Raw genomic sequence first — 14,849 nt, 5'->3', positions numbered from 1 at the left:
GCGCGTGCCACTGAGAAATACGAGGAACGACCGCCGATTGATTAATTGCTGGATGCATGTACCTTGCGACGAATTAACATACCGAGAAGGTGATGAAGAAAGAGAGAGAGAGAGAGAGAAAGAGAGAGAGAGACTGTCTTCCAAAGGTCGAAGCAATGTTCAGAGAAACCGGATAATTATGATTCCTCTTGTTTGGAATCTTGAATAATCGATGCCCTGTGTTAGATGAGACGATGCGAAAAGGACGACGGAGAAAAACAGACGAATGAAAAGAAGAGGCGAAAAGTCTACCTTACGGTTAACTAGTATCCTCCAAAAGTTGAATTAATAATCGTAACTGTCCGAGAACGACCAGTTCCGATCGACGCTTTGTTTCACATGGAGGGATTCGAGACGGGAATTGAAGAAACGAAGAGAGGAGGCTTGGTAAAACGTATCAAATTTATTTCTATGCTTGCCACCTCTGACAATCGCTCGGGAAGACACCGACTGCGACTGTGCGCGCCGCGAACAGTAGGTCGATGTAGCCGGCGCGGCGAGCATGCTCGTAGCACAAGCCGGGCCACAATTAAAAGTTTCCGCGAGCGACACCGCCGCGGGTAATTTCCGGGACGCGCGCCGCTAATTCCGTTATTTCGAATTTCCACGCGAAATGTGCCCGCTCCGCTCCGCTCGGCTTTTGTCAGCCGGTTGTCTCTCGGAAAGGACAGCCGACCGAACGAGCGGCGAGTTCGAGGCCCGGCGTTTCGTTCTGTTGAAAAATCGTGTCACGCGAATATTATTTCGCCTATCGTTTCGGCAACGGCGATCCGAACGCTCGCATGTTAAAGTCCCGCGTGCACCGCGGACCCGGTTCGGCCTATAAAACAACCAAACCGGCCGCGGTCTAGACCCACAACGCGTATCTTGTACGACGCTCGCCGCTCCAATTTATCGCGTGAGCCTGATAGGCATCCTTGGAGTGGCAAGCGTTGAACAGTGATTGGAGCAAGTAAAGAGCCTTATCGAATACTTTGTACACGAAGGAATCGTTTCAGGTCGATCGGTGACCGAGAAGTCCTCCACGCGTGGCGCGATCTTCACTTTGCCCGGAGACCACCCTCGCAATTTTTCTTCCGGATCGCCGTCGCCGAAGAGCAAGCCCCGCTTCCGGCTTCTAAATCCAGGAGAGGAAGAGACGGAGACGAAGAAACCCCGATCAGAACTCCGAGTTGCGAACCGTGAACCACCAGAATGCGATTGCAGGCTGAAACAAAGAAGTCGATGAGACCTGTTACGCATTCTAAAGCAATTTTCTGAGTCAGTCGTCCTGCTCGCAGGTCTAATAAAGCGCAACAATTGGCTCTTTGATCTGCTGAGCAGAACAAAATGGACATCTAGGTTTTGGACACTTACCTACTTTCGTTCTCTAGGTCTCGAACTCGTGCCTGTTGTCCCGGAAGAGAAACCGATAGATCAATGAAGCGACCGCGGATCCGGTGATAGGTCCCAGCCAGAAAAGCCAATGATCTCTCCAGGAACCGTTCCAAACGGCTGGGCCCAGGGTCCTCGCAGGGTTCAGGCTGCATCCGGTATAGGGGATGAAAACGATGCAGAGCACAGCGACGCAAAGGCCGAACCTGATAGGCACCGAGTCAGAATTCGCGGAGTTCCTATGGTCCCAGATACCGCAGGCGAACAGCACTAGGATCCCAGTGGCTAAGGCCTCCGCGCCAAAGCCTTGTATAATCGTCAGATTCGCGTTGACCTCGGTCACGCAGAAGGTAGCGGCTGACTCTGGGGTCGTAGAATAGATCATCTCCACTGGAGTAATGAGCTGTCGTAAGAAAATGAAACGGTCTTAATAATCTCCGTTGTTCAGCTCTATAAAGATACTGTAGGAGGGGGTTCGCGTACCCTAAGGAAACCATAGCCGACCAGAGACCCGATACATTGAGACAAGATGTACACCGCTGTCATTGGAAGCGATTTCGTACCCAGGATCATCGCTGCTATTGTGATAGACGGATTGATGTGCGCGCCGCTGATGTGACCTACGCACTGAAGTTAAAAATTAGAATTAGAACTGTTCGACGAAGAAGAGAATTGTGTTTATCAAAAATCATCGAACGCGCTTACCTGTATAGCGATCAGCACGGCTATGCCGAAGGTTAAGGATAGCTGCAAAACGCTGGGCGAGACGCCCAGACTTCCTATGCAGCCGGTGCATCCTACAAACACCAGCAGCGCAGTGCCAACCATCTCTGCTAGTGCCGCCAGTAACATCTCCCAGCGGGTGGCATCTTCCTTCATTAGAACGCTCAACCCTGTAAATCAAACAGGTAGCTACAGCTGGTAGCGTACAGCTAATCTATTCGTTTCGCTGAGCATACGCTCCCTACGTTAACGTACTGATGCAGTCAAGGACTGTATCTCTGAACATACTCTATTCAGAGTTATCAATTTCCTAGGTGATTAAAAGCGAGGATCATTTTTAGGTAATCCAAATTGCTGTATGCTAGTGGAAACGATTATGTAAATGAAGAACTACGTCGCGAAGACGATAAGAAGGAGAGAAAAAGAGAGAGAGAGAGCTGCAGAGACCCTGTTAGTCGAAGCAGCCGCACTTTTGAACTTTCGGCTCAGGCAAGCTGCTGAAACGTGATTACCTCGCGATGTAACGGTATTAAGGGTCAAGCAAGAATCTGCGTGGAAGTTCCAGGACTCCAAACTGCCTCGAATCCAATCTCGACGGGAAACCGAGGCTGCGTTAAGGTAACGTTCCGGTATAATTGTTTCCATCGTTTGGTTCTAATCTTAAACAGGGTGTCTGCAAACTTCTGCAGCCTTCTATTATGTACACCTCGTACACTGTCCTACATTCACACCTCGGACTTAAAACTATTATCTTTCAGACAAAAGCTTGATTAATTAAAAGCTCTGTCCCCGGGACTCGAGAGTTCTATTGGAACGGAAGCACAAAAGCAGATATAGAGTTCTAAAGACCGTCGTAATTTATCAGAGATCCAGGACAGGATCGCCGGAAAATTCTCCGAACTTTATGATAGATTCTCCGTGGAACTTCGACCCAGAGTTCGCGCACCCCGAGGCTCGTTCCGGAATATCGGATTGCCGCCGAGTTCCCGTGATTAAACGTGTGTCAACCACATGGCGATTAGAAGGCAACACGTGTCCCGCGCAATTTCCATTAGGCGGATCTGTCCGGCTCGTGTCTGGAACGACAGCGATCATCCGCGATGATTGGAATTGGCTTCCCGAATCGCCGAGATGTCAGCGGATATGCACAGAATCGAATCATTTATTATTTTTCAGAATCGGTTCCGTACTGGCATTATTTCCCTTGCAATGAAAAGCCTGACTTGCTGGAGGACTCATTGTCGATAATCATTGTGCTGACACTGTTATTTATAATTACATAATAACATTTAGCAAATCCTTTCTTATATACAGATCGGTGAGGAATCGGGAAAGGCTTACTTTCGAGAAAGGTGTCGACTAATTTATCACCTGCTAGCAAGCGTATGAAACCGATACCGTATTCTAGAAATGATTCAAAGATTCGTATTTTGCAAAGTACCGCTCAAATTTAAGGACGATGGTTGAAAATTTTAAGTATTTACACAAACAGGGAATATTTTGATTGCAGCTTTTCTGTTCCCTCTAAAAGAAATCGATTTTAAATTCCATCCGGTTGTCGTTTGATTATCATTGGGTCAAACCGCTTCCGGCTGCCAACTTCTAATTCGCTGACCTCTCATGAGACCGATCGTTTCCTTAATGAGCTACTGTTTTACCATGAGATCAAGTCGGGTCAAATTACGCCGTGGGAAGTCTATCGAATATTTCGTTCGGCGAGCCGTCTTCTAAATTATTTGACTTTGGTTACCCAATAAAATCGAGCAGGGGGAGGTGCTCGCCGAATTCACGATTACCATCGTAATCCATATGCAACGAATTACTTCAACGATTACATAAAGCCATGACGCAAATCGCGATAATAACATCGGCCGAAGAAATTCTTACCAAATCCATTTATTTATCGCGCCGCGGATATTTTCTTGGAAAGTTAGAAAAAGAAAACTGATATTCTTTCATATCTCCATCGAACTCGAACGAATTTATGAATAATCTTTCTTTAATTAAGATACTTTTTCGTATGTATTCGTTGTTTCCTTTTCCATAACTTGTTCCACTTCCATTTGTACGAGGCCGTAAATCTATTTTATATTGTATTCTCTGTTTCAGAATGGAGGAAACGAGCGAAAGTTCTTTTTTTTTTTGTAAAGAGAACGGAATATCTCTACGCGTTTATTGTGAATTGCGGAGCATACGGAGGGTAGCTTGGTGGTGCCGGTAATTACAATGAAAGTTACTTTAGAAGTAATTGTGGATCGAGAAAGTAACGCGCGGCTGGATTTAGAAAATAGTGAAAGGCTTTGGGCTGGAAAGCCCGCAACGTGCCTCGTTCTTAATTAACGATCTTCTCACGGCCATCCGAACGCCATCTCTCCTTTCGATGCTCAACTTTTTCCCCCCTTTTTTCTCGAGCCACCTTTCTCTCGGTTACCCTCGATCGATAAGGAAGAATTTGTTTTTACTTCGTTTCGACTTGAAAAAGTTAAAGAATTGAAATTAATCGATTCACAGTTCAGCTGGCATCGTGTCCATTTGCCTATTACATACATATATTCTTTCAGTAACAGAAGAACGAATTACTACCATGGAGAGAAATTTTCTGAGAACATTTTCTGTGCAACGAAAATTCATTTTTACAATCAACGGACTTTTATGCAAACACGATGCATATTAACAGATACGATTTTCAATGTATCAGAAATCAATGGATACTATTTCTATGCAGATCGGGAGGTCGATGTTGCCGAAGAGGATCCAAGATATGGAAATATAGATGTTTATTTTGACCGAAGTTGAAAGGTAACTGAGAATTCCTGGTGGTCGAGACACCGTTAGGGATCGTTAACGATACGATGGCACGGTAAAGGTGGGACCTTGAGAGGTTTCGTTGACCCACACCGGTTGCCGAGAACTTGACCCACTGTCTCACTTGTTAGCATTACCGTTCGCGTACCCGTTCCATTTATGTTTATACAGAGCCAACAGGTTACCGTAGCCGATCCACTTTGCGTTATAAACAGTCATAATTCCGCAAACGAAGTAAACATTTCTTTTTCCGATACAACTACGATGAAACAGAATTATCTAATTTTCCGTTACGATTATTATCTGAATCGATTAAAGAATCAGACAAGAGGAGACTTTGCAACGCAATGGATTCAAGGTTAGCTTGCCCAAATATTATCTATCCGCGAAATAAACATTCTACGATGCTGGATCGTTTATCGATCTCCGTGGTAAAGATTTATCAGCCTGAAGTACCGCGATTCGAACGATACTCTAATCACCGACCAGCATTAATCGTTTTCGAATCGAACAACCAGTTCATTCGTAGATTCTATATCTTCTGTTTCGGCTACAGTTCCTGGATTCTTGATAAATATTATTTGTTGTTAGCGAAGCAGGCGGATACAGAGGAATCGCTGCGGTACTTTTCCGATTCCCCAATTAGTTGTCCGATAACTGTTACGGGTCCGATAATTAGCATGATTAGGGGTTTGTTGGACGACATACCGTGATCTTATACGAGGTTTGTTCCGCGAGTTTCTAAATGCCGACTATTTCCGTTGAAGAAAACAGAACAGGAATGGAGAAAGGTAGTCTAGATATTCCATTTCCTTTTTCACCCTTGGGAACCCAAATTTCAATCATTATTTCTATACCTTCTTTCTCTTAACACTTTACCGACCGGTAGCCTATAAATCGGCTTTTTACCATGGCAACCAACAATTTATCATCAATGCACCACATCTTTGTAAGCTCTAATATTATCATATAATTTTTTATATACTATGTATATAATTCGCGCAGAATAAAATGAAGATAAAATAAATATTCTTTAACGCTAACGTTATCGAAATATAACAATGTTAACGCATTCAGTTACTCCATAACGACGCAAATTTTACAGTCCAACAACCGGTCGGTAAAGTGTTAAAATCACGAAGGAAGCTGCACAGTACCGCTTGGAATACTCGACGTTTACATACGTTATTGACATTCAATATTATCTAGTTTTATAAAAAAAAAAAAAAAAACAAATGCTGTTGCATACGGGAGAGTCTGAAGCATTATTCTACGCACGAATCGCGTGTTCGCAGCCGCGACGTACGAAGCAGAAAAAAATGCTCAAAGTTGAAAATTGGAGAGGTCGACGACCCCGAGGGAGAAATAGCCCACGATCCGAAACGATCTCGTGTGGCAACCGTGGATCACGAGGATCGTAGGTCGCTCGTGCGTCTCGTAATCGTGAGAGGCTATCCTCGCGGCAATCCTAATCGTGGCACGGCACGAAAATTGACCAATGATCGAGGGGAGAGAGCGTTTCCCGTGGCGAGCGCACCGGCGGAAAGAAAGTTCCTCGCGAAAGTATCTAGAACGTGGAAAACGAGAGAAACGTGGATCACGTGGCCGCCCGTCCCGCGCCCGTCCCGTTCGATATCACGAGCGAACGGAATCACTATTTCCAGGCTACAAAACGAAATACCATTGTTTCGCGGCCGTTCGCATTCCTCCGTTGTTAGCGTTTCACCTGAAATCTGTTACATTCTCTATAATACAAAAATATCCTGTCCATTGACTGCACTGCCATCTTCTTACTCTATGCTGATATATTTTTAAGGAGACCCTGCAACTCCGATGGATAGACTGGAGAAATTTTTCCAAGGCTCGCGGTAAAACAAAGGGAACGCGGAGTCGTGTTGCTCGAAGAATAAGAGCAAAGGCAACTCTGTTTTCTTCCATAGAGAACGCGGAACCGTGTTGGATCCACTGGAGAATTTTTGTCAGGATGCGAAAGGTAGGAAACAGAACGCGAATGCAAAAAAGATTGCAACAAAGTGAGAGCATAGTGAGAACATAGTTTGCACGATTTCTGGTCAGATATTAATCGATATTATTTCAGGACAATACTCACAAGGGGTCTTGAGCTTCTCCTTGGCAGCCTGCAGGCTGGGCCTCGAGCTGAACGTGATCCCGATGCTCTTCGACTTTCCCACAGAATTTTCCGTGATCCCGGTCGGCGTGATTATCGAGACGCCACCTTGCTCCATATCGGCCAGTGATTTATCGAACGAGCCTGCCTGTCCGCTGAAAATTTACGTCGATTACGTATAGACAGCATCGAGCGCGCGCGCGGAAAAATTAGAATGCTCATTGCTGGCTGGATCGATCCAATAATCATGGCGATGCGACCATTGGACTGCGCGTGTCCATTGCTCCTGAATCGCGCGAGAGTCTTCTTCGACTCTGATCTCGATATTTCCTGTATCGAATGCGTCGAGGTTCGCGCGAACATTAGCAGCCCAATGGTCGGATCTAAATGAAAATAGCAGAGGTTTCGGCAAACTTTGCGTAAACATTTACGCTCTCGCATCGAGGTTTAAAATGGAAAGCTTCTCGGTCGTTGGCAATTGCAAAACATCGGAAACGTGCAGCGCGAATTATCTACCGAATCAGGAAGCCGCGAGTCTAAATTGAATTATCTCGAGAATACGAGATTTTTGACGTAATCGACATCGAAAATTCAGATTGATCGTCGGACAAGGAATCGTCGTGCTCGTTTCAGAATCGTAAACGTTGCGCCGCGGTTGCATAGTCCTAAGCAAACGAGCCTATCTTCCGCGACGACCGTCTTAGAACCCGTTGAAATACAACGGGCCGATTGCAAACACCGGTGAATTACAGTTCGTAAACACGTTGTATCGCGTAGTCGAGGGCCTGTCGCGCGAGTAGCGATCGTAAATCGAGTCTAACCTGGTCGTAAATCGTCGCCTCGAGTCGTTCCGATTCACTCGGACAACGTAAGCTCCGCTAATCCTGCGGGATTCGTCTCTGATGTCGCGGGAATCTGTCAGCTTCCAGCTACGATTTTTATCGAAATTAATTGTTGCACAATTACGCGGTCTTCTATTTACGTCAACCGTCGCCGACAGAACGATCACGGTTGTTTTCGAACGCGTGCACGGGACGCAATAATTCGGATCAACGCTGAACCCGCCAAGCAGCAACAATATGCATTGTTTTATAAAACTGAGTCGATCGAATTCATTCGGTGTTCGTGAAATTTCTTGTGACAGGTTTAACGTTGATCCGCGATCAAGGTTCGCTCGATACGCACCGCGTTGCATCGATAAACAACAAAAACAAGCCAGAAATCTTATCCGACAGAACCGTCGTGCAATCAGTGATCGCAGAATTCTATTCTTTAAAATTGCGAATGTCCTTTCGGCAAACTCACCTAGAAAACAACCCGCCGCGATACCGTGTGGGAAGATTACCGAGCAGTACACGTCACCGGGTGGATGATCGGCGTCCAGATCGACGTCCGGATCAACGTTTGATCAATAGGAAGGTATCGGAAGGACGCGGTTCGACCGTCGAATTCTCGACGCGTGGCTTCGACGAGACTGAATCGTTTCGCGAGTCGCGGCTACCTCTATATGTAGACACGCTCCTCCTCTGCCAGACTGACGGGCTCCCGTTATACGACAACGCTCCGCGAACGCAGTCTCTTCTGCCAAATTCCTTCTCGAAGCGTTTCCCATCTCTCCGCGGATCGATAGGGAGGCCACGACTGGCGCGGTGCACCCTTTCATCCGAACCGGATCGCATCGGTGTGCCATGGTAGTCGCAGCTGGCTGACAGCCGGCAATACCATTGTCAAGCCGTTCGGTAAAGCAAACTAATTTGAATAGCTTCGAGACAGCATTGTCGATATCCAAGGCCCGATGTTGTTGCTTTTGTAAATATTGTAAAAAATTTCAAGCGCGCGATCACGCTATAGTCACTCTTTAAAGACACGTTAATTAATTTTGACTGTTACGATGAGAAACATTATGGCGCGAACGAACACGCGATGTACATACGATCGTACAAATGTCCAGCGTCACTGTACGAGAGTTGCAATTACTTTTCGATGACACTCGACCGGACGATACTGAATGCGACTCCGGTCTCCTCTACTTTCAGTATATTGAAACACGTTCAAAATAGAAACGACCGCGAAAATAGGATGCTCCTTGGCAAATTCTTCCACGTTATTTCGAGGCAGTTACATAATTCGCGCGATTACTAGTTGACAGAGAGGGGTAACGTAGCATCGAACAGTAGAATTTTTTTGCAAGCGATAAACCGTCGAAAGATTTCTTTGTTAGCAACGCTTTCGCTGCATATCGAACATTCGAGTGTTTCGGATCTTCTGAATTCTATCGATCCTAGATCGAAAATTCATTTAACCTTCTTAGTACCGGCAAAAAGAGTCTGTATCCGAGCGAAATGTTTAAAACACGTTTGATAAAGTTTGATAAAGTTTCGGGATGAAATTGCAAGAATTTTGAAAAGCCTGATAAATGACAAATTCAGAAAGGTAGAAGAAATAAGAAGTGAAATCGTTGTTTAATAAAAATATTGAGAAAACTGTCTTGTCAACGATAGCCAACAACGATATATCGTTGTTCGGTACTAAAAGGGTTAAAAGTTATTAACCCTATTATTATAATAACGAGTCAGACTCGTGACAAAGCTTTCATGCAAAGTCTACAAAGCATTAACATTATTAATTTCTTTTAAATGGAAATCAAATTTAATTCTTCCGTGATCGAAGTTTAAAAATTGAACGAAATAATAATAGCAGAAGAAGCAACAATTTTCCGGTCCTATTATCAAAAATATTAAGAACAAACAAGCGCTGATCGACCCAGCACGAAAGGAGTCGCAAGGGGTTGATTTCGTCATGGGATCGAGAACTGTGAATCCGTGGAAAGAAAAATTTCCAACGAGCAGGAAGAACGGTGGGTTCGCTCGCTAATAGAACCGTGGCGCCCGCAAAATTGTAACGGCGGTTGTCGTTGCAGAAATAATTGAGCAACGAAACGACGTCGAAGCGTTTCGCCAAGTAGAAGGGAAACGATTAAAAACGACTCGCGTCGCGTGACAATGATTGTGCCAACCGTTTCAATTGCTCCCTCTCTTTCTCTTCATTTCGCTCTTCCTTGTCCGCAAGACCCGCGCGACACCCGAAAACGAGCATTAACCCTCTTAGTACCGAACAACGATATATCGTTGTTGGTTATTACTGACAAGATAGTCTTCCTAATATTTTTATTAAATAACAATTTCATTTCTTATTTCTTCTACCTTTCTGAACTTGTTATTTATCAGGCTTTTCAAAATTCTTGCAATTTCTTTCCGAAATTTTATCAAACTTCGTCAAACGGGTTTTAAACATTTGGGACTCTTTTGGCCGGTACTAAAAGGGTTAAGCCGTAAAACGCCGGAGATCATCCGTCGAAATCACGGATTGCCGAACGCTCCAGATGGAAAATGATCCGTCAAATCGCGTCGCAGCAATTTGCCCGACTTTATCGCGGCCGTCCACGCTAATGCTATCGCACATATTTGCCCGTCCGATTACCCTAATCGCCCACGTCGGGAATCTGTCAGCAACACGTCTCTCTCTCTCATCTCTCCATTTCTCTGTCTCTCCATCTATTCAGCTACTTATCTGTCCATCTATTCAACTATTCATCTACCTATCTAACCATCTATCTATCTATCTATCTATCTGTCTGTCTATCTACCTATCTCGTTCTCTGTCGCCAACACAAGAGCCGGCCTCTGTTTACTTACGGCTATGTCTGTCTCTGATACCAAGCTAATTCGATCTCTCGATACCTGTCTGGAATCTAACCGTGACCGATTGAAACAGGGGTTGAAAACAGTTGTCGAAAACTTAACGAATCCTATAGGTTGTAACCGTCACGTGTCGTAACTATTCTAATCGGGTTACGAGATTTCTTCGTTTTTTCGTGAATGTTTTTCAGTCGAAAGTTTGAAGGAATTAAGAGTTTAGACGGATTCTCTCTTCTCGAATATCTGTGTTAGAATTGTCCTAACAGACGGCCCTTTAATTTCCAGTCGTCCCAACACGTTCGAGCGAATCCGTATCATTGAACACCGAGCTGAATCACAGGGCTTTGGGAGCAGCTTGGAACTCGGTTCTCGACGACAGCCGGCGCTCCGTCGATCGATCACGCGTGATCGATGTCCGGCCTCTTCGTTCCTGCGGAAGAAAAAGAGGCCCCCGTGATCGATGGAGTCAGGGATAGAGGTGGACGATAACCGGGGGAAGGATAACCGCCGAAGAAGAGACCCGGGGAAGTAACAGGGACGACGATTTCGTATGGGACGTCGGAGTCATTTTTAAATTACGATCGAGTCGAAATCTTTCGCGGTGTTCGAGAAATTGAAACTCTCGGGGAAACGAGATCGCGCGAAGGTAGGAGCAGCGAAAATGCTCTTACATCGCCGAGAAAGGAGCAGTGGCTGATCCGTTTTTCTCGTTACTAGAACCAAATGATGTAGCGAAGAGCAAGCCACGACCTCCTGCCATCTGCGTCGTCTGCGCCGATCCCCAACGATCCTCCGTTAATTACCGGTTTTTTTCTCTCTGGTTTACAAAAGATCGAGATTGCTGTTTCAGTCGTTCCATAGTAACGACCGGTCGCCAATCATAGATTACGCGCCTACATCTTTATCGGTCGGCTAATCGTCGACTGGCGCGGTCGTAAAACGCGAATTTGTTTACAAGAAGCCACGGTCGCGTGTGCTCTAATCGAGCGTGAACGCGCGTCGGATGTATGATCGAGCCGCTTCACTTGCTCGCGGGGGAATGGTCCGAACCGTTTCGTCGATCCTTCGATGAACCAGATGAACCAGCTGGAAGGAATTTCGTTCGACTAGCGAAGGTGTTGGAAATGTTTGCAAAATTGACGTCTCAATGTCCACGGATTCTTAATATCGGCGGATTCTCGATAATTGTTACGAGAAGTTCCGCCGGTTTCAGCGCTGTCTTCAGTTTTCGCCGAACTTTGGAACCCGCAGACTCGACGAAAATCCCGTCGCGCAACACCCCGCGGCTCGACGATCCCGTTTCCATGGTCCTCCACGGTTCGTAGCTCGGTTATTATCCGCAAATCGATCCACGCCTTCTTTCTCTTTAAAGGCGTCTTCCTTTTTGCGAAAATGACGGGTCGACCGCACGACGCGCGAGCCGCAGCCTCGGGAGGCCTTGGCGACGAGGAGAACCAGGTCGCTCCGGTATCCTCTTTCGGTCTAGAAAAATACGATCGCGATCTATCCCCCTTTCGGTCTCGCCCTTCTCGGCTCTCGATGCCGCGGCGGCTAGGATGCGCCGCGGACAAAACGTGTCCCCCGCGACACGTCTTCTGTGGTTCAAGACCGGCTATTATAGTCTGTAATCCGTTTGTAAAACCCGCTGCAGTTGCTCTGGATTCCGCAATCGTTTCTGCGAATACTGAAATTTTTTGCACGGGATTAGAACAAATTTTTATCAAATTCTAAAATTGTTCGAGAGGTGACCCCCATAATTTGCTTGCATGCTAAACATCGTTCTGTATATGAAAATTTTTTTCACAGGCTCTCGAATTTCTCCACGATCTCAAAAACTACGCTCTCTCTCTCTCTCTGAAAGCGATTGCCGAATTTTCGAATGAAAATCGTCGGTGACCAGCATCCCGAAGCTCTGCGCGACCATCGACGAGATCTCGACTATCTGCCGAGTGGATTATCTTTCCATGGAGGACGGATCCCCGATGGATTAACGACGCCGTAGCGACGCCGCTGACACGATAATTACCCGGACCGTATCCCCCGAGATTAATCTACGAATCTGGATTGTCCGCGTCGAATTATCACCGGCTGCCCTTTCCCGGATCGGCCGATTAACGCGCCGGACAATTAATTGGCCGCGAACCGGCTCGCCCGATTAGGAACTTTGCGAAGACAAACTCGGATTTCCGCCGATCTTGACCCGTTTCGTTTCTGCGCTCGTTTTCTCGGCAGTTTCGACGGTTGCCGTTATCGTCTTCGTTAGCATTTCGCTGGGCCGCCGGTCGCGAACAATCGACACGAGTCGCACGGATCGCTGTCAAATATCGCGAGAGAATATTTCCTTTGAATATAGTCCGCTTTGGGCGATTCACGGTCACCGGCGTGCCGGGTTTACGTAAAAGGAGGGCGAACGTAAAAGGCCAGGGAAAAGCGGGACGAAATGAAAATGGCAACGACGACCGAGAAGAATGAAATATTAGGATCGGGACAAGTGACCATACGCGGCTATCGTTTATCAAAGTCGTTGATGAGAGTCCGGCTCGCCTCGGCCTACGGTGGGATATTCGTTCGAAATAAAAACACGGCGCTCCGCGGTTGGCCATTTTATCCTTCGACGGATTGCTGAAAGAATGCGAAAAAAACGCGCGAACGCTGAAAACTAAAATGAAGAAGGCGACGAGTCCGCAGCAGGAGGAAGTGGAATTATTTTCTCAAGGAAATTCCGGGCGAGTCGTTTGTCCAAGACGACGTGGGACGAGGGCCGAAACCCGGCTCGAAAAGACGATTTAAACGACGATCTGGCCTCTGGCGAAGAACGATCACGCTGTCAGTCAATGTCTTAGTTGTAATTGATAACGCGAGAATCATAACAATTCTATTCTGATTTTATTCCTCTTTCTTTAGGTGGTGGATCACGTAATTCGTTGCAAAGTTCGCGGACCCAAGGGATCGTTAACTTTGGAATTAGGAAGAAGAACGCGAAGAGTTTTAGAAGATGGTCAGGTCATCGGTCGCACGGTAGAATTACGGAAGTCAACGAGGCGCAAAGAGCAAGCTGATCGACGACACATTTCGTACAATTGGACGTTAACACCTGCCGGCTATGGTTAAATTGTGAAAATTGTCAAGGATTCGAGTTATACGACGCAGGGTCTATTTAGAAAGATATTATAGTCTACAGAAAAATTATACGATTCGCAGGAAAATTGTAGAACTTCTAGACAAACTATAGAGCATATAGAAGAATTATAGGATTTATTGAGTAATTGTTGAACTAGTGGAGGAATTGCAGGACCCGTAGAGAGAATTTATGGTGCACAAGAGTTGCTTTCTTTTCTAACGAGCGACATTGTTGCTTGCGCAACGTTGAATCACGTGCCGCCGCTCGAAAGTTAAAGAACGGACCGCGTGCGGTAACCAAGAGCTGCCATTAGAATTTACATAAGTTTTCCTGTAACCGTGCATCCACCGTTGCGCTATTGCAGACGCTTCGGTTAAGCCGTAACAACCGCCTATGTATTAGAAATAATTAATTACCTAATAAGTCACGCGATATTATTGGCTTCGAGTGACATGTCGATACAAAAATATGCAATCTGAGACGCCGAGTCGACATAACCTGACCAGCAGAAATTGCCGTTGTGTAACATTGATGCGAAGCGGGTTTATTTAAATTTTCCGCGGTCTGCGCAGTATTTCAACAATTGTTCTACGCATATTCCGGTTCACCGGTCCGCGCAAGTTCAGTTCGTCCGGTTACGCAGTTCCGTTTTGTCCAATTCCAATTTATTCGTGCGCAGTATCGATTCATAGAGTGTGCGCAGCTCCGAACGGCTTCGCGCCGTTTTAGCTGCACTATTAATACCGATATAACATTTTCTCTCGGGTAGATTTCTTTGCGAAAACTCAATTATTTTGCCGTGAAGTACACTCAACAAAAATTTGAAGGTAGTTATTACATAATATTACGTAATTGTACGGAATGTAAGTAACAGTACTTCAAACGTTAGCTTTCAACATCATACTCGTAAGTTGCAGATTATAGTTTCGGAGCTCCTCATCTACATCGGCAGACTGGCAGT

The 14,849-nt window shown here is 45.8% G+C and overlaps 1 protein-coding gene and 1 long non-coding RNA gene across 5 annotated transcripts; one reads left to right on the top strand and one right to left on the bottom strand.

The window, feature by feature from the left end:
• Positions 1–431: 431 nt before the first annotated feature.
• On the bottom strand, positions 432–8,785 carry LOC144472167 (aquaporin-like). 4 transcript variants are annotated; one of them, XM_078184959.1, is made up of 7 exons: positions 8,375–8,564; positions 7,891–7,998; positions 7,052–7,224; positions 2,119–2,306; positions 1,897–2,040; positions 1,396–1,816; positions 432–1,246 (listed from the first exon to the last, which is right to left on the bottom strand). In XM_078184959.1, exons 3-6 carry the CDS (start codon positions 7,185–7,187, stop codon positions 1,409–1,411), a joined length of 876 nt encoding a protein of 291 aa, XP_078041085.1. In that variant the 5' UTR covers positions 7,188–7,224; positions 7,891–7,998; positions 8,375–8,564; the 3' UTR covers positions 432–1,246; positions 1,396–1,408. The 4 variants fall into 4 exon arrangements, with proteins under 4 accessions (XP_078041085.1, XP_078041086.1, XP_078041082.1 ...); XM_078184960.1 differs by lacking the exons at positions 7,891–7,998; positions 8,375–8,564 and adding an exon at positions 8,571–8,785; XM_078184956.1 differs by lacking the exon at positions 7,891–7,998.
• LOC144472169 (uncharacterized) lies at positions 2,520–5,109 on the top strand. Its single transcript, XR_013494396.1, has 3 exons — positions 2,520–2,754; positions 4,246–4,353; positions 4,698–5,109. It is a non-coding gene; the product is annotated as an uncharacterized LOC144472169 (long non-coding RNA).
• Positions 8,786–14,849: the final 6,064 nt, after the last annotated feature.

Source organism: Augochlora pura, chromosome 7 (genome assembly GCF_028453695.1).
Source record: "Augochlora pura isolate Apur16 chromosome 7, APUR_v2.2.1, whole genome shotgun sequence".
NCBI lineage: Eukaryota > Metazoa > Arthropoda > Insecta > Hymenoptera > Halictidae > Augochlora > Augochlora pura.
This window is presented reverse-complemented; position numbering and strand designations above follow the sequence as displayed.

Bases quoted from the DNA above. Each gene is read 5' to 3' on its own strand.
- LOC144472167 (XM_078184960.1), bottom strand. From the start codon at position 7,187: ATGGAGCAAGGTGGCGTCTCGATAATCACGCCGACCGGGATCACGGAA. The intron at 2,307-7,051 runs GTGAGTATTGTC...TTTGATTTACAG, and splicing joins GGAGAAGCTCAAGACCCCTT to GGTTGAGCGTTCTAATGAAG. The intron at 1,817-1,896 runs GTACGCGAACCC...TTCTTACGACAG, and splicing joins TCGGCTATGGTTTCCTTAGG to CTCATTACTCCAGTGGAGAT.